At 48.8% G+C, this 26,001-nt stretch overlaps 1 protein-coding gene across 1 annotated transcript in view; it reads left to right on the forward strand.

Moving 5' to 3' along the window:
• arb2a (ARB2 cotranscriptional regulator A) overlaps nt 1–26,001 on the forward strand; it is a gene marked incomplete at its 3' end in the record, with an annotated part of 106,041 nt that overhangs the window by 77,317 nt on the left and 2,723 nt on the right. The window contains exons 9-10 of the mRNA XM_079752003.1: nt 7,706–7,822; nt 16,185–16,360. Coding sequence (XP_079608129.1) covers nt 7,706–7,822; nt 16,185–16,360 — 293 coding nt within the window. The remainder of the gene's footprint in view (nt 1–7,705; nt 7,823–16,184; nt 16,361–26,001) is intronic.

The following is a 26,001-nucleotide window of genomic DNA, read 5'->3' on the forward strand; positions in this document are numbered from 1 at the left end:
GGAATTATATAAATCCCTATCAGACGCGGAGGACATGGGATCCCATTAGTGCGGTGGCGTCCGCTAACTCAGTGGGATGATGAGCAAACCGAGAAAACGTCCGGGTTCAGGACTGGCAGTTTCAGATTATACAAGCACACACAAAGTCACACACACGAAGACACACACACACACACACACACACACACACACACACATACAAACATACCTAAAACACGCACTCACACACACTCACACATACACAAACATACTTAAAACACACACACACACATGGACACACACACAGACACACACACGCACACACACACACACAAACAGACCTTAAACACACATACACACACACACACACACACACACAGAGACACACACACTCACACACACACACAAACACACACACACACAAACAGACCTAAAACACACACACACATGTATTTTTCCGTCACCGTTCTCCTCGGTGGTCTGTGGTTTCCGTACGCGGGGCAGCCATTGTTTCGGGAACGCTCCCTCCTCTCTCTCCTCGTGCAGCGCGTGTCCCCCTCCATCCCCCCTCCCGTCTCCCCCCTTCCCTTCTCCCCTTGTTTTCCACGCTGGCAGTCCACTGGGGTTGGGGGAGGGAGGGTGGGGGTGTCCTGCAGCAGCGGCTTCCTGGCCCGGCGCACCACGCCGCCGCCGCCGCCTTTTGTCTCCACCGCTGGCCGCCGCTCGCCACTTCTGCTGTGTCAGTAAATATTTACCGACCCTTCCTGTTCCCCGCGTCCCCTCCACCTCCGGGCCTACCGCCATGCACACGTATGTACGTACGTGGGTGTGCGTGTGTGTGTGTGTGTGTGTGTGTGTGTGTGCATGGGGGGGAGGGTCTATAGGCAATAACATTTCTCCCTCCTTTCTCACTACACAAGGTCCCATCAGCTTCCCTTCTCCATTCTCTCTCTCTCTCTCTCTCTCTCTCTCTCTCTCTCTCTCTCTCTCTCTCTCTCTCTCTCTCTCTCTCTCTCGCTCTCTCTCAACCCCTCCCCCCCTATTTTCTAACCCATAGTCTCAGCAGTTCCAGTCAGGGGGAAACCCACTCTGTGTCTAAATGCATGTGACCTCGGTGGGCCAAGCATACTGGGTTTCCACAAACACACACACACACACGACCCCCCCCGCCCCACAGTGTGCCAGGGGCCCTCCCCAGGGCCCCATGGCCTCGTGCTGGGGCTTCCTTCCTGCGGTCTGGACAGAGGAAGCCCAGGACCTGCCAGGGACACGGGCCCCTGTGCTTCAAAGCCACAGGATGCGCTCGGCTTGTCTCTTCCTGTGCATGGTGTCAGTATGTGTGCGCATGTGGTCTGTGTGTGTGTGTCTGTTGTGTAGCTGGCTTTTTCCCATTTCTACTAGGCCCCTCCCTGACCTTCCAGTGTGCCTAAGTGACCTTCATCGCAGGCACGCACGCACGCACGCACACATACGCACGCACACACACACACACACACACACACACACACACACACACACACACACACACACACACACACGACTCGCTGTCCACCAAGGGAAATCCTCCTCTTCTTTGAAACCACATTGGAGTTGTTGACTTATCCTTTGTTATCCCCATACAAACATACAAACAGTCCGTCACTGCCGTAGTCAGACGGGTGACAGAGACGTGGCCAAGGCAGAGTTCAGTAACACATGGCTTGTGTGTCTGCTTGGACTGCACTCATCTGGGTACAATAAGTTAATGTGACGGCACTAGTTTCCGTTTTTTCTGGGTTTTTCATGTTTCGAAGCGCGCGCGTGTTTAATTTTCTGTTTGTTCGCACGCTTGCAGCTTCCAGCCCCGCTCTCTCTTTCTGGCTCCTTGTCTCTGGTTTGCTCGCTCTGGCAGTGATAGGACAGTAAATCAATCCAATATTTAAGCAGTGCTCCGGCGCTTAGTGGGTAGTCAGAGATTATCCACGGCTGTCGGCAGTGAGGTGGCGGCGTTGCACCGGCTAACGTTTGCTGTCAACTACACATCATTCTTTACCTCCCCTCTGATCACCTAAGCCCCCTTGTTTCTTAAAAATGTCCAATTCTGTGTTTTGATCCTTTTTCTCCCTTGTCTGTCTTTGTTTTTTTTTACTCCGTCTTTCCTTCCTCAATATGCTTTGTTTTGGCATCTTGTTCTTGCTAGTTCATACATTCACGCCGACTTTCCGTTTGGCGATTAAATCTCTTAGAGGCGTTTTTAAAAAACCAGAATTTCTGCCGTTGTCTGACTCCTCCTCCTCCATCCCCCTTCCATGTGTTTCTTTCTTAGGGATGACTGCCTCACCCTCTACACACACAAGCACACTCACACACACACGCAGTCTCGCACACGCACATTGCACACGCACAAACACATACAGAAACACACACGCGTACACATACACTCACGGGATCGTGATTGTAGATTACCATTCAGTTTTCACCCAATTATCTAGAGGCTCTTGCTGCCTTTGACACATAATTATCAAAGGCCTAAATAATTGTCTTTATTATTGCCGGTGTTTAGATGTGGCGTCAGCGGCGAGCGCCAAGCGTCATAGGGAGAGGAGGGAGAAATTAAGTATTTATCTCCACCACAGATTAGCTTAGCATGCTGTTAAATGACGTCTCCACACTTATTTCAACCCCTCGTCCAGATAAATAAACATGATTAACGTTTCCCCTCCACACACACACACACACCCTCATTCCCCCGTCTCCACACTCTGTACATAATTTGTTTAAAGAAGATTTTGCAGAACAAAAAAATGAATGAAAGTCCTGCAATTAGCCGACTGTGGCTGGAAGCGGCTTAAAAAGCTAAACACTGTCCACTACTGTGGGTCATGTGACAGGTCAGAAGCTGAGAGGACTACAAGGGGTTAAAGCAATGTGTGCTCAACTGTGTGTGTGTGTGTGTGTGTGTGCGCGCGCGTGCGTTTGTGAGTGGACACTCGTCTCGTACGTGTGTGTCTGAGCGGAGGTTTCGCCATTTCATAGAAATAGTGAAACGCTGGATTTAGTAGAATTGTGCTGGCTGGGGGGTTCAATTCTGTGATGTTTGTGTGTCTCTATAGTAACTAGGGCCTCTGTAAAGAAAAATGAAAAAATATGATGAAGGAAAAACATGATGCTGGAAAGAAAGAGATGGATTTCCTAGTTCATCTAGAGTATGAATTCATCGGATGGAGAGAGAAAGAGGGAGGGAGAGAGAGAGAGGGAGAGAGAGAGAGAGAGAGAGGGAGAGAGAGAATAGGCGTGGGTGTGATGGAGCTTGTGTCATCCTTTGGATGCTGACTCAGCTCTTACTGTGGTTTTCAGGGAACTGGCTGCAGTATTCTCTTATGGTCAAAGAACATTCTTTGAATTACTATATCGTAATAAAACCCACAATTATTACTTTTAATAAAAGAAAATATTAAAAGTGGTAATGATACAGAGTGAACACACCTTTCAGTGTTAATAAAAGCTTTGTTCAAATGTTATAATTCACAGATTACCTATTTTTTGACAGCTACCTGCATGGGTCTATTTTTAGTGTGTGTTTGATCGTTTTCATCGGTTCTTCTCTGCCTGCCTGTCTTGCCTCCCAGTGTTGCCATGTATATCCTCCTCAGCGAACTGTTTGTCTATGGTCTTTCATCCCCTGTCAGCCTGCTTTCCCTTTCTACTCCCCCCCATAGACATGCATACAGTACAACACACACCCCTCCCCACAACGTACCATCATTCCATTAACTCGGTGCATCCAGATGCTTCCAGTGTGAAAGGCAAAAAAGCGGCCAGCGGAGAGACAGCAAATGTCTCCACATCTGTGTGTTGGTTTAGCGCAACAAGTATTTCCACATGTTCCTCTTCCCTCTCTCCCTGTCCGGCGTGAGACTGATTACAACAGCTGGCCCACTTCCTTGTTAAGCTCCAGTCCGCGGTTACACAGTGGATTAGACTGTTTAACATTCTGAATCAGGCTAACGCGCGGGCTAACACTGTGTCAAAAGTATGACACGACTTTAGAGAGGATAAGATGGCTGACATTGACACCCTTGCCCCAGGGACGGATAGGCAAGACACTAAATCATTTAGGGGCCAAGCGGCAAACCCACAAAGAAATGTCTTAGACTGCGCGTGCTTCAGCGAAGACCGGGCACGGCGCACTTTAGCTGATGTTGCCTGGTTTGGTTGGTCGGAAAACAAGCTGTTAACCGCTGGTTGTCACTGTGGCTTCCAGTAAGTATGGGACCCAGGGGGTATCATGGCTCATTGCGGTCGTTGACCACAATGCCTCCAACAGCTCACTCCCTCCCCGGGGGTCCAGCCTTGTCAACAGCTATCCCCGGCCGCGGTATGAAGCACCTCTCCGAGTGCGCTCTTAGACCACCCCGTGCCCGCCTCAGCTAGACCCGTCAGAAAAGAAACGGGTGGATTCTTCATTTTGACATAAAGAAAGGGGGGTTTAGAGTTTGGGTTTTTTGGTGAGAGTTAGTGATGTGAATCTTCACTTAAACCTAAGGACCATAATGAAAGAGGGACTTTACGGGCTGGGATTTCCTTCATTGCTGCCCAACTGCCTGTGTCCATAAATCTGCCCTACATATGAAAGGGGGCAGGCAGCTTGATCTGTTTGCTGCTCACGTTCTTTTGAGAGTGTTTAGAAAATAATTGCATGTATATATTTAAAATTTTTTAAGAGGTTTACAAATATGTTTGATTATGGTATATGTTCCATGGCATTAAAATAAACTAAAATTGTAGTCTCTCTTTACAATTTTAAAAGCAAAACGTAAGACCACAATCCAATATATTGTGATGGTTACGTCTTCGATATGATTTATCTATCTAACCTATTTTATATATTTCTCCCACCGCACGCTTATATGGGAATCGTTTTTTTCGAAGGGCCGTACTTCAGGGTCACACTCAGGATCAAGCCGGTCTCTCCCGAAATCTGTGGAGAAAAAAAATGAAACTTTTCTTTTCAGGCCGGGCCCGTGTGATGTGTTGACTGGGTCGTTAAAGTCATGCGCCTGGCGCTTTCCATGAGCAGTCAATCGGATGTCTCCTGCTCCCTGGTTCTGGCAGGCCCCGCACTCAGGGACCGGCCCGCTCGCACACAGCCACAAAACAGACCTTGACTGACACCTCCCGTTTTAAAAGGTTGACTTAGCTGCTCCCATGGGCCCAGTTCTGCCAGAGGAAGGCTTTTCAGCCGAGCATGGATGTGGACAGAGAGGAGGATAAAAGAGGGAAAGGAGGGGCAGGGGGGGGGGGAGAAAGAGAGTGTCCACATGATCTTATTGTAGGAAGCACACACGGCCATCTGCACATTGTTTCATCTCTGGATGTCTGCCGTCGCTGATGCACTTATCAGACACACACACACACACACACACGCACACACGCACACAGACACACACACACCCACACACCTCCTCTCCCTGCCTCACCCTCGATCTCTGTAAAGACAGTGCGGAGCGAGCCTTATCAGCCGGATGATATATGAGTCCTTAGTGTCTTAATAGATTCCATTTATCTCTATACACTCCCACTTTAATTTGCCTGGTCCGGGGAGGCAGCGTTCACTTGCCCGGTGCCATGTTGATATACAGCCAGCCGGCTGGAGCTCGCCCCCTCCCTGTCCCAGCTGGAGGCCTGGGCCAAACTCTGGGGCGAACAGGCCCACCTCGAGACACCGTTCCCAGCCAACAGCAGTACGCGTTCACCGCGGCGCTTTCCATTGTATTGTTTCGTAAGCCGTGGCTCAGCAAAGCTCTGTACTTGAAGCCCGGCTCTGTTTAATGTTAAGGCTTATGCTCAACTCTATCAACCCGGCCCTCGAGGCTCTCTGAGTCTCTAAGTCACAACTATACTATGGGTTGATAAACCTTAGCACAAACCCCTTACCTTAAACAATAGTACAAACCCCTTACCTTAAACCTTAGCACAAACCCCTTACCTTAAACCATAGCACAAACCCCTAACCTTAAACCATAGCACAAACCCCTTACCTTAAACCATAGCACAAACCCCTTACCTTAAACCATAGCACAAACCCCTTACCTTAAACCATAGCACAAACCCCTTACCTTAAACAAAACCACTATCCCATTACCTTAAACCTTAGCACAAACCCCTTACCTTAAACCTTAGCACAAACCCATTACCTTAAACACAGCTTAAGTCCACGGCCGGTCCTTAAGGTGATCCCTTCCCTCCTCCATCCCTCGCAGCCTTTTAGCGGGCTTTCTCCCGCTGCATTCCGTCCCGCCCGTGCTCCGTACTTTGATGTTCCACACCGCTTCCCCCCTCAGACCGCCGCGCCCAGGTGACCGTTAACCTATTGCTGCAAGTCTGGGTCTTTGTTCCCTTTCTTTCGTTTTTATTATTTCTTTATAAATGTTATCTGGTACGTACAGGAAGCCCAGGGAGATGGCCAGCTCCTGAGACCCTACCACCACGGTGGGGTCCTTAGGGTCGGTGCAGGCGCTGGGGGGGGGGTGTGTGTGTGTGTGTGTGTGTGTGTGTGTGTGTGTGTGTGTGTGTGTGTGTGTGTGTGTGTGTGTGTGTGTGTGTGTGTGTGTGTGTGTGTGTGTGTGTGTGTGTGTGTGTGTGTGTGTGTGTGTGTGTGTGCGTGCGGGGAGTCTATCGTAGCCCCCCCCCCCCCCGTAACAAGTCCTTTGTGTGACATTTACCTCGGCGGTGACATTCAGGAGGGAATAGGCCCGGCCGCGTCCCGTCAGCCAGGCGGCGGTGACACGTGAACGGGCCGGTGCGGTGCTTTGGGGGGGCGGCCGGCGGAGGGAGAAGGACATTCTGCGCGGGGATGTGACAAGGGCACAATGGGGCGGAGCAGCTTCGCCTGGCGTTTGACATTGTTATCGCTGTGCTTAACATGCGCCGCGCCCCTGTATCTACACGGCGAGGCCGCGCACAGCTGCAGCCGCTATCGCAGTCCGGGGAGAGATTGACACTCTGGGGCGTCGAGTGAAAGACCGACCGACTGTGGGAACGATAACCAGGCAGTGTCTGAGTTATTGTGTGACTTGGATTTACTAAATACTAAGTGAACTGAACTGAACTGAAACTGAAACTGAAACTGAACGCGACTACTACCACTTATATTTCTCATACCTACAAATACCAATCATTATTACTCCTCCTGCTGCGGCGACTACAACAGCATGGATATTTAGCGTGCGGTAACATAGTAATTGGGTTCCTCAGAGGATGCCTAAAAAACACGGTTTCCGTGGCTTTAAATGACTCCCACCATTGTTGTTGTGCATATGACGAATCCAACTTGACAACAAACTTGGACCGTCCTCTTCGTCGTCACTGTCGTGGTTGTCTCTTATTGTCCTTCATTGTTCCTGTGCATCGTAGCTCCGCACCGGTCATCTCCGGTTCTGAGCGGTGCAGAGTCGCTCTGCTGAGCCTCACCAGTGAGGTCCTGGTAACCCGCCCCCCCCCCCCCCCCCCCCCCCCCCCCCCCGGTGTCTGTGTGTCCACTGAGGGTAACCCACCACCCCTCTGGTCTCTGTGTCCACTGAGGGTAACCCACCACCCCTCTGGTCTCTGTGTCCACTGAGGTAACCCACCGCCCCCGGTCTCTGTGTGTCCACTGAGGGTAACCCACCCCCCCCCCCCCCCCCCCCCGGTCTCTGTGTGTCCACTGAGGGTAACCCATCACCTCTGTGTGTTCTCTCTGTTTCAGATGAAGCAGAGGGAGGGGCAGGTGAAGCGCAGGGTGTGCGCCGTGGCCCTGACGGACTCCGCCCACAACATCTGGCTGCAGGACTCCAGCAAGAGCATGCAGGACTGGATGCAGGAGGTGACCACACGCGCACACACGCACACGCACACACATATGCAAAGACACATACACACACACACACACACACACACACACAGACAGACATGCAGATGTGCACGGACTCACGCACACACACACGCACGCACGCACACACACACACACACACACACACACACACACGCGCACACACAGGCAGTCAGACATGCACAAATGCACACACACACACAAATGCATGCATATACGCACAGGCACACACGTATGCACATATGCACACACTCACAAATGCACACATATAAACAGAACCACACACGCTTACACACACACTCTATAGTCTCTCTTCTCCTCTGACTCTCCTCCACCTCCCAACCCCTATGACCTACACAGGTAGCGCTGACCACACCAGCCTTAGTAGCCACACAGAGACATTGTTTGCATGCATTTTATTTTTCTTCAATTCTATTGGTCTCTCCCCCCCCACTCTCTACCCCTGTCTCTTTCTGGCAGGGTGTCAATGAATAACGAAGTTGGTTAGCCTTTACCTGTCTGTGTGTGTGTGTGTGTGTGTTTGTGTGTGTGTGTGTGCGCACGCGCGCCTGTGGGCCTGTGCGCAAGGCGGATAGAGACTGTGTGAATGTGAACATATGTGCATGTACGTGTGCGCGCGAGTGTGTGTGTGTATGAATGGCCGATTGTGAATGCCTGTGCATGCAAAGTGGGGGGTGGTGGTGTACCAGTGATTGCATCAGTGGCTGCAGAGAGGTAGGAGAGTGTATGTGTGTATGCATTTGTGTATGTGTATACGTGAGTGTGTGTGTATGTGTGTGTGTGTGTGTGTGTGAGAGCTTCATTTTATCACTCGCCCTTTCTGGTGTGACCTCTGTGCCATACGCAGCACCTGGGCTCACTCAGTATGCACATAGAGATGAGGCCCAGCCAAGACCACGATGCTGACGATCCAGAGATGCAAATGTCAAACACGCACACCCACACACACAGACACACACAGACACACACACATACACACACACAGACTCACACACACACACACACACAGACACACACAGACATACACACACACACAGACACACACAGACACACACACACACACACACACACACAGACACACACAGACACACACACACAGACACAGACACACACATACACACACACACAGACACACAGACTCACACACAGACACACACACACAGACACACACACACACCCACACTCTATACATTTTGGGTTGTATGACCCTCTTTTATATTTCTCGCCTTTTGTTTTAGCTATTTCTGTCATCTTCTGTGTGTGTGTTGGTGAGTGTGTGTGTTTATGTGTGTGTGTGAGAAATTGTTTTGGGTGGTGGTGTCCCTCTTTGGCATTTTCTATTTTTCTTTCATCAGTGGTTGTGGGATACGGTCTAATTAGAATGTAAAGTGGCTTCTAGTGTGAGGATTACCCAGAATAATACATCGGAAATAACCTTTGTTGTCCGGCGAGATGACAAGAACAACACGGGTTCTCTTCCTCATAAACATCTGCTATGTCTTAATGGTTCGCCCGAATTCTAGCCATTGTTAAAATTGGAGCACAATAATAAGATATACTTTATTCATCTCAGCAGAGAAAATCAATACATTTAAATGTCTAGCCAACTACAATGGTCAAATGCTGCTGTATAATAAGCAAAATAAATGAAATGTATTTGCTGCATCCTTCCCATACTTGCTTTGCTCACTTATTCATTCAGTAAATCACTATATATCATAAGGAACTGTTCATAGCCATGGTGGAGCTGGAGGTGAAACCGGTGTGTTTTGTTTCAAACGTGGTCATATGGCTCCAGTGATCTTCAACATGGTAATCTATGCCATTTTGACATTGGAGATGAGATTGTGATTTAGGGCCTTTCCCGAGACACATTGAAGGGAGACCGGTGTCCCTGCTTCTCGGACACAATGGTATGAGCCACGGTGTGTGCGGATGTGCAGAGCTCCGTCCGGGCAGCGGTCGATTTTGATGTCGGTGTCCGAGAGAAGGTTGAGCTCCCCGGACACTGCATTGTGCGTACTGCTGCATTATGTTTCGCATTAGAACACAACATTAGTCATTTGGCTATAATGCTCATAACCAACGACGGTACACATCGAAAAATAAATCGAGCTGAAACCTGCAGTTCAGTTACACTTAAAGCCAACTAACAGTAAACCTTGATTTGTCAGTCTTATGATCCTGTAAACACATCTGAGGTCGTCGTTGAGGATGAATCTCATCACCCCCATCACTCATTCTATTACACCACAGGCAGGGTCTGTGTGCCTATAGTGGTCAATTAGAGTACATCATGCATGTCATAAATGGAGCTATATACACCAGGTTGGGATTGGCCTTAAGGTCTTGCTCAAGGACAGAGGAAATTGATCTGTAGAAACTGCCATATGGGCGCGTGCCTGAGTGTGTGCGTGCTTGTGTGCGTGTGTGTGTGTGCGTTTGTCTGTCTGTGATCGAGCCCTAGTGTGTGGAAATCGACGTGCATGAAAGCATAAATAGCATGTGTGCACATGTGCTTATATATATATATATATATATATATATATATATATATATATATATGGGTATGCATGTCTGCTTGTGTGTGTGGGCGCGTTTGTGTGCGCCTGCGTGCGTGCGTTTGTCTGTGTGTGTGTGTGTGTGTGTCTGTGTGTGCAAGAGGGTGTTTATTGAGGACAGGGTTGTCCAGCGGCGTGGCGTTGTGTTGTGTTCGGACGGAGTTAATTCCCTCCCCTCTGGGGATTAAGAGGGGGGGGGGGGGGGGGGGGGAAGAACCGGGATTTAGAGATCAGCCCCACGCTGAGCAAGGTGATACAGACCTAATGGGTCAGGCGAACACCGGCTGACCTCACGGGGGCTGACCTCACCGACAACACCATGAGGGTCAGGGTTAGGACAGCAGGTTAGAGTATGGAGAGAGAGAGAGAGGGGTTAGGGTATGAAGAGAGAAAGGTCACGACAGGTTAGAGTATGTAGAGAGAGAGAGAGGGGTTAGGGTATGAAGAGAGAAAGGTCACGACAGGTTAGAGTATGGAGAGAGAGAGAGAGGGGTTAGGGTATGAAGAGAGAAAGGTCACGACAGGTTAGAGTATGGAGAGAGAGAGAGAGGGGTTAGGGTATGAAGAGAGAAAGGTCTGTTGACGACAGGTTAAAGTATGGAGAGAGAGAGAGAGAGCAAGAAAGAGAGAGAGAGGGGTTAGGGTATGAAGAGAGAAAGGTCACGACAGGTTAGAGTATGGAGAGAGAGAGAGAGCGGTTAGGGTATGAAGAGAGAAAGGTCTGTTGACGACAGGTTAAAGTATGGAGAGAGAGAGAGCAAGAAAGAGAGAGAGATTTCAGTCAACAACAGGATTGAAGTGACGGAGAGAGCAAGAAAGAGAGAGAGTGAGAGATTTCAGTCCACGACAGGTTAGAATATGAGAATGAGGGGGAAATAGCCACACAGACCGGAGGCGGAGAGAAACTTGCTCATTCCTTCAGACAGTGGCGAGGATGGAAGGAACGGGGGGGGGGGGGGAGGTATTGAAGATGTTTAATTATTTAAATACTGTCGACCGGTGCCCAGGGAGGAGAGGCAGAAAAACAAAAAGACAGGTCGGGTGTGGACGGAGCATACAGAGGAGGGGAGGGAGATGAAGAGATGGATGAGAAGATAGATGAGGAGCATGGTGGAAGGGCGGGGGATGGGCTGGAGATGGTGAGCAGGGGAGAGGGCGAGAGAGAGAGAGAGAGAGAGAGAGAGAGAGGTGGATGATGGTGTACAGCTGGCAGCCTGTCAGAGTCTCCAAGGTGTCTCCTGTCACCGCGCTGGCCTGCTGTCACACTCTAGTGGCCTCTTTAGAGCACACACACACACACACACACACACACACAATCACACACTCACACTCACACCCACACACATACATATATATGTGCACACACAAACACCCATATATATAAGTGCGCTCACACACAGACACATATACACACCCAAGCACACGCACTAACACTCACACACATTCAAACTGACACACACACTTGCATCCATACACACACACCCTCGCGCACACGCTCATCCATAGTGAGTATGCTGCGGTCATGAATAAACCATCCTAATCCGTAGAGATTACACAGCAACAGGAGGAGCAGGGAGAGAGAGAGGGCTTCAGCGAGCCAGACGGAGGAGAGGAAGATGTGATGATGCTGCTGCGTAGTTTCCCCTCCACAAGTTTACCTGAAGGCTGTCAGGTGTGTGATGGTTCAGAGAGAGACTTTTCATTACGCAGGACCTTCGCGTATCATCTGAGAGAGGGAGAAGGCAGGGATGGATCCATCAAACGGAGAGAGACACAGTCTGTCCAGGCTTCCTGCTCCTTATGCAGTGTCTGAGCGACACAAGTCACGGGCTCATGGAGAAGTAATATAAAGCTAAAGCAAGCAATTATCAGAAATGGCTGATATTAGGAATACTAGGAAACTCATTCAACTGATGCAACAAGACTAAATACAATCATAGCTTAAAATAAACCTCTTTATCATGGCATCAGAAAAAATGACCTTCTCGTGCTAAATATGCAATTAACATTGATTGTGAAATATAAACACCCTTGATACTTCACGTCATTTTGGAGTTTAAAAATTACTGTTTAAGTCCCTTTGCCCCAAAGGCACAGTCTTTGGGCCTTCCAATTAGCTACATATCGACGCAACAGAGAGCCCAAATTTAGCTGTCACTAGTTAGCCTTTTTATTATTGCCCATTTTGTTCCTCAAAATGAACTTACTACCAGTCACCCTGTTGAGGTCTGAATTCCTTTTGGATAACTCAATTTAGGAGTATAGACTTAAGTGAGTTAAGTTATAGTGAGTGTGACGTGCCGTCACTTCATACCAAACTTTGAAAACACGCCTGCATTTTTCTGCCCATTCTGCTACTCAGCAGTTCAGTTGGGAAAGTGACTTGCTGTTGTTTGTTGAATTACATATTGTTGTAGTTAATGATTTTGTTTGTGTGTGTGTGTATGTGTTTGTGTTATTGTGTTTGCTACATGTAATACAGTTTAGCTCCAAGTGTGTGTGTGTGTGTGTGTGTGCATGTGAGTGAAATTGCGTGTCCCTTGAACGATTGGGAAGCACGCTTTAACGTTGACCTGCTACGGAGAGCAGGTGGCTGAGCGTGCACACACACACACGCACGCACATTGTTGAGGGCTTAAGAGTGTGTCACTTAAGTGGCGGAGCAAACACCTGCCTGTCATTTACACTCACAGAGAGCGCTATTAGTGTAGTGGTGAGCTTCCCGCTAAGCGGGCAGGCAGCTAACGGCTAACGGCTAACCACCGCCGGAGCATCGCACAGGCTGGTGATTAGCCGGGATGCTAGGCAGTAAGACAGAAGAGGTACAATAGACGGTACGGCCGCAACTGTGCATCACATGCACACGCACACACACACACAAACACACACACACACACACACACACACACACACACACCAGTCAGGGCTGTGCTTATATGTGTGTGTTGCGTGTCTTGTCTCACCTTCAGTTCAATGGCGGCTCCATTGATTGGCCGTGTGACGCGGGGCTTCAGAGGCGCCCGGCGTGGCGATGCGCCATCCCTTTGTCACGTTGCCTTTTCTCTAATCCTAGGCAGCAGGCTTCGCCTTTATGTGACTGCTGTTCCGCCTGTGGTCTTCCAAGGCATTTGGGGCTGTGCGTGTTAGTGTGTGTGTGTGTGTGCGTGTGTGTGTGTGTTTGTGTGCACGGCTGTGCGACCAGGGTGTGTGTGTGTGGGTGTGTGTGTGTTTGTGTGTGTGTGTGTGTGTGTGTGTGCAGCCGTTTGACAACGTGCGTGCGTGTGTGTGTGTGTGTGTGTGTGGTTGCCTTGACAAATCTATTCAAACCTGGGCCTCCTTGTCTATTTGGTGGAGGAGGAGGAGGAGGAGGAGGAGGAGGAGGAGGAGGAGGAGGGACTCCCCGCGACCCTCCATTGGGCTCCACTGCTCCACAGCCCAGCTGACATCTTCCTCCAGACAGGCTGAATGCATTAAAGAAAGACACAATGTACACACTTGATGTGGACCCGTGGCTACGGACCCCACCGCCGGCGGGTGGACTGAATGGATGCAGATAGGAGGACGGACGGACGGACGGACGGACGGACGGACAGATGGACAGACGGACGAACGGCCGGATGGATGGATGGATGCAGATGGACACGTAGATAGGTCCAGGTTGAATGATGGATGGATAGATTGGTTCGGATGGCTGCCGATTGATGGAATGATGAATAGATTAAAGAATGGACGGATGGACGGGTGAATGGATTTGGATGGATGGATGAACCGGTTCGGAAGGACACGTTGATAGACACACAGGTGGATAGTTTGAGCGATAGTAGATTCTGATTGATGGGCTGATTTCGATGGACGTCTGCCATTATTGGACACAGTAAAGGCTGCTGTTTTCTGTTGGGCTGGTCAGCTGTGTTCACAACACGCCCTTGTGATGGTGTCTATATAGAGGGCTCTATATGTGCACACACTTAAATGTGGGTGTTTTTGTGTGTGTGTGTGCGCTCTTTCTGGAATAACAGAAAAGGATTTGCAGCTTTGTTGGAGACCCCCTGCCATATAATCACGATCCCACACATACACACACACACACACACACACACACCCACACACACACACACACACACACACACACACATACCGCTGTAATGGTTGTCAGGGGGCCAGGGTGAAAGTAAACAAGGGCAGATAAGCAGTGATTCAGAAGGACGCCAGCTGCACATTCTAATCTCTCTACATGTTCTCTCCCTTCCATTGAACTTTTATCTTATCTGAGGAGCGTCTTCTCCATGCATTCCTCCTCAGCCAAGCTAGCGCTCTCTCTCTCTCTCTCTCTCTCTCTCTCTCTCTCTCCCCCAGCCCCTCCACCCCCAGTGTTTATGCTCTGCCCTTACATGCCACGGCATACCAAGCCGAGTTGCGTTGGTCAAACGGTTCGGGAGAGGGAAAACACACTTTACCATGCTGTCACAGAGTGTGTCAGGAAAACATCCAATAGAAATAAAGAAAGAAAGAGCCCAGCCCGGCCCCGGTAATGCAGCAGTTATATGAAAGCCTTTCAACCCAGGCTGGAGTTAAGAACACAACAAGGGCTGAGGCGGTAGAGACGGCGTTAGATAAAGAGGTCTCCGTGTCCTTTCCCCCCCTCCCCTCCCTCTGACAGTAGAGCTGTCAAACACCAGGGACGGGCCGCTGAGTAGCTGGGGAGGGGGGGAGCGGTGGAGGAGAGGGCCATGGGGGTGTTTGCAAAGGGGGTTATGGGTCAGCAAGCTGGGCAGACCCCCACAAGCCCCCCCCCCCACCCCACCCCGCTTCCCACCCACGAACCCTCCCCTGCCTCTCCTTTCCTTCCCTCTCACAGCGAGGCACCCACTGATCCACCATGGCAATCCTCCTCCTCCTCCTCCCCCTCTTCCTCCTCCTCCTCCTCCTCCTCTTCCTCCCCCTCCTCCTCCTCCTCTTCCTCCCCCTCCTCCCCCTCCCCCTGCTCCTCCTCCTCCTCCTCTTCCTCCTCCTCCTCCTCCTCCTCCACCACAAACAAACCCCTGAGCTGTCTGGGCAACATGTCACCGGGCCTTTAATTGCTTGTTCCTGTCTCTATCTCGCTCTATCGCACGCACACACACACACACACATACACACGCACACATAGACACACACACACACATACATACATACATACATACATATATACATACATAGACACACATAGTCCCACACCTTCACAGAAGGTCCTCGGCTTCTCTGTGACCAGCCCATCGTCCCCAGCTTGACTCTCCTTCTTTCTCTCTCCCGTCACTCACCGAGTCACCGCCTCTCCTCTCTGTTGCTCTCTTTCCACTTAGTGAGTTCCAATGTTATGAATATAAAACGCCAGGATGAAAAGATTTCATTTAGAAACAAAAGGTGTGTGTGTGTGTGTCTGTGTGTGTGTGTGTGTGTGTGTGTTTTGTGCAGCCATGTGGACATATATAAATATGGACCACATGCTGTGAGTGGATCTGTGCACACAAGCACACACAAGCACCCACACATAAACACACACACATACACACACACACACACACACACACACACACACACACACACACACACACACACACAACAAAAACAATGTGCACTTGAACCCTCATCTGAGGCTGGTTCTCCAGAATCCTGTACACAGACCCTTCCTATAACAAGCTATTGCTCCTTTATTGCTCCTCTATGCTGAGGTTCCGAGTGGCCCTCACGATCCACCCTCTCACCCCAGGCCTTCTCGCTCCTCTTCCACACAGCACTGCCGCAACTGGGTGTCCAGCCCTCTGCCCCTGGATGCCCCCGTGGACGCCATGCTGCCCGACTGCCCGCGCTTCTCTGCAGGTACAGCAGCGCTCGTCTCGCTACACAACACTCTCATTGGCTCACGCCCACAACGAAGATCTTCTTCTGATGCCGTTTCTTTGTTGGCCGGGTATGGCTGGGTTACCTCACTGGGATGTGGGGAGTCGGAGGGAGTGGTTAGCTCAGTACCGCAGATGACTGATCTGTGAGATCACCGGATTGCATTGACCGAGTGTGTGAGCCCTTCAGTGGAAACGCGCGAAGGATACATGTGGAATGAACCCTGCTCTGTTTTGTTGTCCTGGTCCCAGTTGCTTACTCTCCCTTTGCACCGTTTGCAAGCACACGCACACACTCAAGCACGCACACATGCACTCACGCACGCACGCACACTCGCACACCACACACACACACACACACACACACACACACACTCTTGCACATCATGCACGCATGCAAACAAACACACACATTGGTAGCCTGGCCGCCCTGTCCTGTTCATGTGTTAATCCTGTCCTGCTGCACTTTGCTCGCCGGACCCATGCCGTTTCTGTGCCCGGCCAACCACCTGGCTGCCCCGGCCTTGTGAGGATGTGTTCTTAATGTGAGATTAGAGCGAGGAAAGCTGCGTTCCGTCGCTGTGATAAAGATGATGACTGTTTTTGTTTTTAGGGCTTTAGGGACATGCGCAGTGAGGCACTTTATGTGTCGTCGTGGGTGTGAGCACAGAAACTAAATGAAGATTAGCGTTTGGCATCTTCATGCATACGCGCACACACATACACACGCACATGCGCATACACAAACAGACACACAGACACGCATAGAAACAGTCACACACACGCATATAAACAGTCGCGCACACACACATATAAACAGTCACACACACGCATATGAACAGTCACACACACGCATAGAAACAGTCACACACACGCCTATAAACAGTCATACACACACATATAAACAGTCACACACACACACACATATAAACAGTCACACACACACATATAAACAGTCACACACACGTTTACACATACCCCCCCCCCCTCTCTCTCTGGCTGCTGGTGCTGACATCATGCTGAACGTTTAGGTCATCAGACACATGCTCCACGTGTCTGTGAATCCCTCTCCCGTTCTGCCCCACCATGTTGCACAGGGAGCTTGGGTGGGTGTCTGGCCTCAGCATCACAGCACTGAATCAGCTCCTCCAAATGTCAGCTCTCCCTTCCGTACGACACCTGCGTGCAAAGTCATCCTCAAAACATCCTCGGCTCGCCTTGTGTCCTCTTTCGAGGCCGACCGGCTGGGCGCGTTAGGTAACACTGCTCTGACGCTATCAGCGCTGGACGGCGAGTTTTTTAGCTTGTCGTCGGTGTGAAACTTTATTTCCTCAGCCCTGACTTTGTGTCGACACTGCCCTCGCTGCTCAGGGCTCCACCTTTGTATGGGCTCCTCTATGGACACTTTGACACTGTTGGCGCCGAGCTACTTTATAGCATCAGAGGGTGAAAAGGTGTGAGTCACTGGCCTGTTGGTACGAGCTGCCAGCTCAGCTTGTCTCTTGGTCTTTTTTTCCTTTCTTTTTCCGCTGGTGACGGGAGCCCCGGGTCAAAGGTCGGCCGGCCGTCTCTGTGTCCTCGGCCGGCCCTGGCAGCCTCGCGGGCGGCGGCCATTGTTGCCGGACAGAGTGGCGGAGGTGATGGGGTCTGACGGGGGTTGAAGGGGCCTTGCTGACGGGCGGCACCGTGACCCGGTGCAAACACAGCCACACACACACACACACCGCACACACACAAACAAAGCCACACACACACAAACAAAGCCACACACACAAGTCACACAAATACACCGCACACACACACACACACACACACACAAACACACAGCACCGCACACAAACACAACCACACACACAAACAAAGCCTTTCCGAAATGCTGGTGTTATTATGTGTGTTGCTATGGCAGGAGTATGTGTGTGTGTTTGTATTTGGAGATGTGTGTGGTGTGGGAAGGGGGGGGGGGGGGGGGGGGGGGGGGGGGGCGTTGTTCACAAAGTGCCTCTGAAAGCTGACTACCAATGTCTTGATGTCATGCATGCAGCCATTTCTTAATTTTTTTATTGCACATGCACACACACACACACACACACACACACACAAATGTGGTAGTCGTAGTTTGAAGTGCAGTAAGAGATACCACTGTGGCTGCCCTGAGGCTACTGGGCTGCTGTGGAAGGTGGCCTCTCTCTCGCTCTGGTTGTCTGGCTCTCTGGCTCTCTCCCCCTTCTAAACACACACACACACACACACACACACACACACACACACACACACACACACACACACACACACACACACACACACACACACACACACACACACACACACACTCACTCAGACACACACACACACACACACACACACACACATTAAGCTGTCTGAGGGCTTCTTATATATCGATTGTTTTCTAATATGGAAGTTAAAAGTGCCAGCCTGTGTGTGTGTTCATGTGTGTGTGTATGTGTGTGGCTACGTAGGCAGTTAAGTGTATGGGTGCCAGTGCAACTAGCGTGTTTTCTCTCTCCTCTCACTATCACTTATGTGTCTCTCTCTCTCTCTCTCTCTCTCTCTCTCTCTCTCTCTCTCTCACTCTTTCCCTCACACTCCCCATCGTTATCTCTCTCCTCTCGTTTTCACTCCTTCCTCTCTCACACCATCACTCACTTCCCCTTACTCATTTCCTGTCTCCTCATGTGGCACAGTCTGAGGTGTGTGTGCATGTTTCTGTATGTGTGTGAGCAAGAGAGAATGTGTTTGTGTGTGTGAGAGAGAGAGCGGAAGAGAGAGATGAAGAGAGAGGGAGAGAGTCTCCATTTTGGGTTGTCCTACCCCATATGAGTTGCTGGTCTACCTTCCTGCCCGTGGTGCAGGGGACTAGAAATAAAATGAGCAGTGAAATAAATAAAGGCAGAAGGTGAAATGAAAGAAAGTAGAGAGAGGAAGGGAGCGGCAGGTTGCGATCACATTCCCGCTCCTTGTTTTCAATGTGATAAATCCCGGACCCTCCTCCTTAATATCGTTATTTGGTTTTGGTTTTGCTCCAATCCTGTTCTTCATGTTCTTCATGCTGCCCTCGTCTTCCTCCTTCCTCTTTTGCGTCTTCCTCGAGAAGGTCAGAGCCCTGGCGCTGGTAGCAGTCTGGCACCCTGACCCAGTGAAATCAGTCAACAGCACGCTGAACGCAGGCTCAACACTCGGAGAGAACGGAACCAATGTCCTATTGGAAAAACCCCCCACATCTGTGTGTGTGTGTGTGTGTGTGTGTGTGTGTGTGTGTGTGTGTGTGTGTGTGTGTGTGTGTGTGTGTGTGTGTGTGTGTTCAGTGAGGTTACCGAGGCCTTTAATGACATGTAAACCTCCTGCGTCAACCAGCGTCACCCTGGTTGAGCAGCTCTCTAGAGAAGTGATAATGAAGTTTAGGTTTCATTCATTGACAGACACACAGAACCGTGTTTACTAGCCTGAATATATAGTAGACTATATGCTCTCTCCTGTTTTTCCCCGGTAATCTAATTAAAATGGAGAAAGTTTGCGTGCGGGGCGTGGCCAGTTCCTTGTTCATTAAGGATGTTTTTTGTTGTTCTTTCCACAGGGTTTTCTTTGTGTATTTCTTGTCACACGGCCGTTCCCGACTGCGCTACACACATGGATGCGCTCATTCGCTCTCTGATAACTGAGTGTTTAAGCGCACATACAATCTCCTCTCCTGGGTGATTACTCATTGTCCAAACCGATTATTAATTACAAAGGAAGGGGAGTCCGAAGGTAAACATTGATTAATAGCTAACAAAAGTAAGTTAATGTCTTACCTGCACTGTAATTGCCCACCCGGCTCTCTTACAAGCCCCCCAACAAAAAGCAGTAATTAACCCTAATGGACTGCAGAGAGGGGCTCACCTCTCTTTGTGTCTGTGAAGTCAACACACCCCTGAGTTTGAGACGCCGTCTGGGTCCTGGTTTGTTTAGTAAAAAAGTAGTTTGGATAGTTTTGATCTGTTTTTTTTTTTTATAGGAACAATTCATTTACATAGTTATTTGATATGACTGAAATCATTTAAAAAAATAGTAGCATCATCATGATCATTGTTTTTTATTTAAGAGTTGCTCAGAGCTAATAGGCTGATGATAAAGGGATAATAATAAGCAGACTAAATCAGCGCACACATTTATATCATGGCCACCTAAATACAAATGATCAGACAGGACATAAATATTAGCTGATGCAAACAAATGGAATAACTTATCAGCGGTATGTAAAAGTAATGCAATAAAGAATGTTACACACGTCCAACTTTGTTGTACATCAACTGCATTAGCGGTGGCGCCTCGACGGCACACACATTAATATACAGATCCCCGGCTTTACACGCCGTTAGCCATGTCTATAACCAGCAGCTTGGCAGGGCCTGTAGATGCATCATCTGGACTGCCGGTTTGGATTCTCTCAAATATGTCCCTTATCTCCCTTGTCCTTAAATCACTGAGCATAAAACAGTCCTGACTGTCAGCACCTTCACAACACACACACTCGCACACACACACACACACACACACACACACACACACAGACACACACACACACACACACACACACACACACAGATTGATGCCTGTCTCCTGATTTTTCCAGAGGAAGCTCACCCCCAGGCCCAACCCCATCCACCCCTCAACACAACGTGTTTTTTCAGCTTGGCCGGGTGGAAGTCCTCTCCCCCCCACCCCTTTGGACGATCACATGAAACGACTGGTTTTCAGCGCGTTGTCACGCGGCCAAACATTGCAGTGTTTGCTTAGCCCGGTCCGGCACACGCGGCCTCTCGCTGAGCAGGAAGTAGACAGGTAAACGCAAGTGAACCGGACTTAACCCCCGACCCCCCCGGGGCCGAAGTGGTGGGACGGGGCTATTGTCTCCGTCCCGCCGGCGAGTGACCCCTCCAGCACAACACGGAAAGTGCTGACACAACCCCTGGGTCGGGGGCTGTCCGTCAGAGAGCAACAGCCCTGCGCTTTGGGCTGGAGCGGAGCCAACATGAGGGGTGTAGGGTTAAACTGGGATTGGTGTCGTCCGGTGTTTTAATCGACGGTTGAAGATAGCCTGAGTGAATATCGTTTCTTCCCAAGCTCTCGGACTGGAGGTGATTGCTTTATAGGTTAAAAGTCCAAATGTGTTTTGAGTGTTTCCATGAATCACTTTTCTATTGTGTCTTTGCATTTCTTTTTTAAAAATAAATAAATGAATATGTTTTTCTCCTTTGTGTGCGTAGAGCCCAATGATGGGGTCATATTCAAGACCACAATAGAAACAACACTAGTGTTGAGTGAGGCATGGAGGAGGAGGTGTCAGAGGATGCACTAGAGCCTCTCTGCTATTCCCTTTGTTTCTCGCTCTGTTATGGATTTCTTCCGATTTGGGTTTTACCGCAGGCCAGTTCAAAAAAAGCGGATGTTTTTTTGTTTTTTTTATTTGTCTTTCATTTGATTTGTAACACTTCAGGAACAGTGCCACCCCTGTGAGTTTGGTTAAGGAAAAATAGAAGAGAGAATACGTGTCCCAGCTCATGTGAACCCCCCCCCCTGTCTGAATTAGAGACCAGTTTTGTTATACATTGAATCCAATCAAACTATCAATTGATCCACCCACCAAGAAAGCCGTAATGCTTTATACATTTGTCTTGTTTCCTTTAGAATATATTTTTTTCCTTTTCCTCCTAATGGGTTATGGTATGGAGGGGTTGGCCCTATGAGACTGCCACTGAGATAAAGAGCTGAGCCAACATACGTGACGTGACTCGACCCGACAGCAATACTCCCGATGTAGACTGATCGCTGACCCCTAATTCTGATTAATCTTTGATATTCCGCCATTCCCTCCTCCGGTCAGAGTAGCGATCCTCGTCCAGTGTATTGTCAGGTCAGAGCAGCGTTCCTCCTCTGGTATATTGTTAGGTCAGACCAGCGTTCCTCCTCTGGTATATTGTCTGGTCAGAGTAGCGTTCCTCCTCTGGTATATTGTCCGGTCAGAGTGTGTTTCTGTGCTGACAGGGCAATCTCTGTTCTCCAGGCGTCGCTACGGTCCAGAGTCGGCACCTTTGATCACTGCTCTCTGACTGTTTGTGCTTATGGACCGATTGCGGTGCCTTGTTCTCTTAGTACTTTGTGTCTTTACACAGATCACACTGGTGCTGTAGTCAATACACAACCCTATGCTTCAGCTTTCCGGGCCTATTGGTGTCTCCGTATCTGTCGTTGTGTCATCGATATTTGACACTTTATTACCATTATTATTGTCCAAAAAAAAAGTGTAGTAGTATTGATAGTTTTGTATCATTGTTAGTGTTATTAGTTGTTATATGTAGAATATTATTGAGTCCTGCTCTACTTGTATGTTTGTATAATGTGTGTCTGGAGTTGGTATACAGTCTAACTGAAAGTGCAAAGAGTTATAATGTATCCCGCTGACCGTTGATATTTCATCATTGTGGATTTCCAAATCACTTATGCATGTATGAGGGTTACTGTTGTGGAATTTGTAATGGCAGTTGGGCACGCAGAGGTTATGAAACAGCTCCTTTAGCAGTTCAGGCTACTGGGATTATGCTAACCAGAAGCATGTCTGGAAATGCCCGGTCTGTGGTCTTCAGTTTCACCTCTGCACTAGGTAAACTCTATCCAGGAGGCATTTAATTCCCTCCTCTGTGTTCTTGTACTCTACCCATCATCCTCGGATAAAAGAGGAGAAGGAGGGGGGTGTAGAATGCATAAATGAAGGTTCAACAAGGTTCAATGAAACACTTATACAATTTGCTGCAATATAGCAAGGTTTTATAATCTCATTATCATCTTAGTGCCAGATTTGCCCATGAGGGCTGTTCTCTGTTCCCTCTTATTAGCTCCTCAGATTGGTTCATTTGTCCTTCTGCTACCCGCCTCCCAACCAATCACGGCGGCCGAATCCCCAATACACACCACTCTCAATAAACGTTGATTTTCTCTTGTAATTTTATACGCGTGTATATATTTATTATACAAGTCTACGCTGTCCCTTTCCCCACATTGTTTGGAGTTAACGTCGCCAGAGGGCAGGCATTAACCGAGGCATTAAACAGTCGGTTGGTAACTGTATTGGTTTACCGGGGAAATTAATAAAAATAAAGAAAATGTAACGTCTTATGAAAACCTAATCTGTGGCATTCTGTTGTGCAAGACTTCAATCTCCCTGAAACGTAATCGCTGTCATCCACGTTGCATTTGGCCCTCAAAAGGAGACATTGCATTGGACTCTGAAACGACCGTGGTTTGGACAATATCCACACACTTTTTCAAATTGTAAATACCGATCACATTCCTGCTCGGGTCAGAACGAATTCCAAAATAAAGTCCAATCGCGCGCCGCAGGGCGTTCTATTCATCCAGATTCCAGGGTTTGTTTTTTAATCATCCCACAGTTTCAAGGTCAAGCTCCTCCCCTTGTGCCCAGGGGGGGGGGGGCGGACCTCCGCACGGCGTTACAGTCGGCCTCATTCAATCCCAGTTCGCCTCTGAAGCCCCAAGCCTCTTAGTCGTGGTGGGAAGTGTCTATCCCTGGTCAGGCAGAGGGCAGGGCCAGATTAGTGCTCTCTAGTCATGGATCTTATTTGCCCATATGGCCACTTCTCAATGAGTGCATATAGGCTCTAATCCGCCCCCAGTCTTTACCGCTGACCTCGAACTCGTGGTAAACTGTTAAGTAAAATGGGACCCAAACTGGATATGTTTATGGGGACGGATGGAAGCGTCTAGCGCCTCACTTAGGCTGGACATCAGTAAGGAACTACACTATACTTATAAAGGCAGAGGTGTTTAAGCACAGAGCAGTGTCAACATATAGGCTATCGCATATAATACACCATACTTTGCTAGGGTTAACGGCTCTGGTGTTGGAGGAATGCTTTTTAGGTTTCCAATGCCGTGCATGGAGTTAATCCAAAAATCCCTGGCGAGGGCATTACCCATGTTCCCAACGCAAAGATTAAGGAGTGCCTCGACAATGGCACCCATGCTAAAAAAAGATGCTTGGAATATGTCAGTGACATCTCACTGACCTATGTGCCGTAGAAGTAGCTGTGAATGATGTCATTCATAGAAAGGATTGATTACTCTTTTGGGATACAAATGAGTAAATAACCCAAAATGTAACAGCCAAATTGTAAGAATGGAGGTATTGTTATATCTCCATTACTGGGGAATAGAACCGTATATAACTTGCGAGTTAAACCTATTCATCCATGCAGTGCTCAATCAGCAGAGCTACACAGGCTGGTCTAGGTAGCTCAGATTAAGTTTTGACTCAAACGATGGATAGACAGGCGATTGACCACAGCGCTTGTTTTGGTGCGTCTCCCAGTCCGCCTGCAAACACCTGGATGTTAACACAGCAGAATACTACAGGGGTTGAGATTTCCTTGTTGTTGTTGCATGTGGCCGTTTCCTGTTTAGAGCCCACATTAGCCTGGGTCAGCGCTGATGACAGAGTGGAGCTGATGCCTTGTCATAACTAAGCTGTTCAAACCTTTACCTCGCCCATCTCAGTAGGGAAGTCATAATAATTAGACTGTACATGTTACAAGCAGAATGGCGGCGGACCTTGATTTTAATGACGGGTCACCGAGACCTGGCAGTTATGTTTGGTGCAATTAATTTCCCATGGTTCACGTTGCCATTCTTCAGTTTGCTTGTGTCGTCGTATTGTGTGTTGCATAGTGCTTTGGGGTCACAGTCACATGTGGTATGAATCTTATAACGGCTAATTTTGTGTCTTTGTGCAAAGTGTGTGTGTGTCTGTGAGTGGTTGTCTGTATGTCTTTATATCTGGGTTTATTTATTGCCTCGTATATTTATGTATTTCGATTTTTTAATAATTGGTTAACTGCTAAAAAATGTTTTGATATTGTGTAGCTAAGAAAATTAACCCACTCCATTATCCTCCACAATTAGATTATAATGAAATGCACATTTAATGTGATTGTTATAAAATACGAAGAAATTTTTTTTCAAGCTCTGACAATATTAGGAATGCACATAATTGCCAAAGAGATGATTACAAAATTGAAAAAAAAAACAGAAAAAAACTCCTTGAAGGTCCTTGAGACGTAATCAGCCCACAATTACAATATTTATTTGCTGTCTTTTTTTTCGGTGCGAGAAAAAGGAAATTAAAACTTATTTATATCGTTATGTAAACAAAAACCGACGGCGCCGTCATCAACGGTGCCGTCGTTGTCAGCCGGGGCGGAGGTGACCTTGGACATCCCCGCGATGCTCCGCGTTGACAGATAAAACTTTATTAACCAGCCGTCTCCAGACAGGAGACAAACCGCCCATGACATCCGGTTGAGCTGGGTGTTTTTACGGAATGTGATAATTAGACTTTTTTATTTATATATATATTCCTTATTTATTTTCAAGAGGAGAAAATAGTTGAAGGAGGACAAAACAACAGAGTGGCCTGCGAGGCAATTAGAACGTGTTTGGCAGCATTGTGGCGCTTATTGTGGCGGCTGAAGTAATGAGACGCGACGGCCTTGATCCCTTCAAGACGCTCCGTCTTTCTTCCCTCCATCACCTCCATCTCTGATGTCAGCTGACCCTGGGTGGCCAGCACTCGAGTCGGCCCTCTGCAGCTCAGTCGGGGCGGTCACGTGGACGCCGTCGCACAAACACATGGGATTGCTCG

Source organism: Pollachius pollachius (genome assembly GCF_949987615.1).
Source record: "Pollachius pollachius genome assembly, chromosome: 1".
NCBI lineage: Eukaryota > Metazoa > Chordata > Actinopteri > Gadiformes > Gadidae > Pollachius > Pollachius pollachius.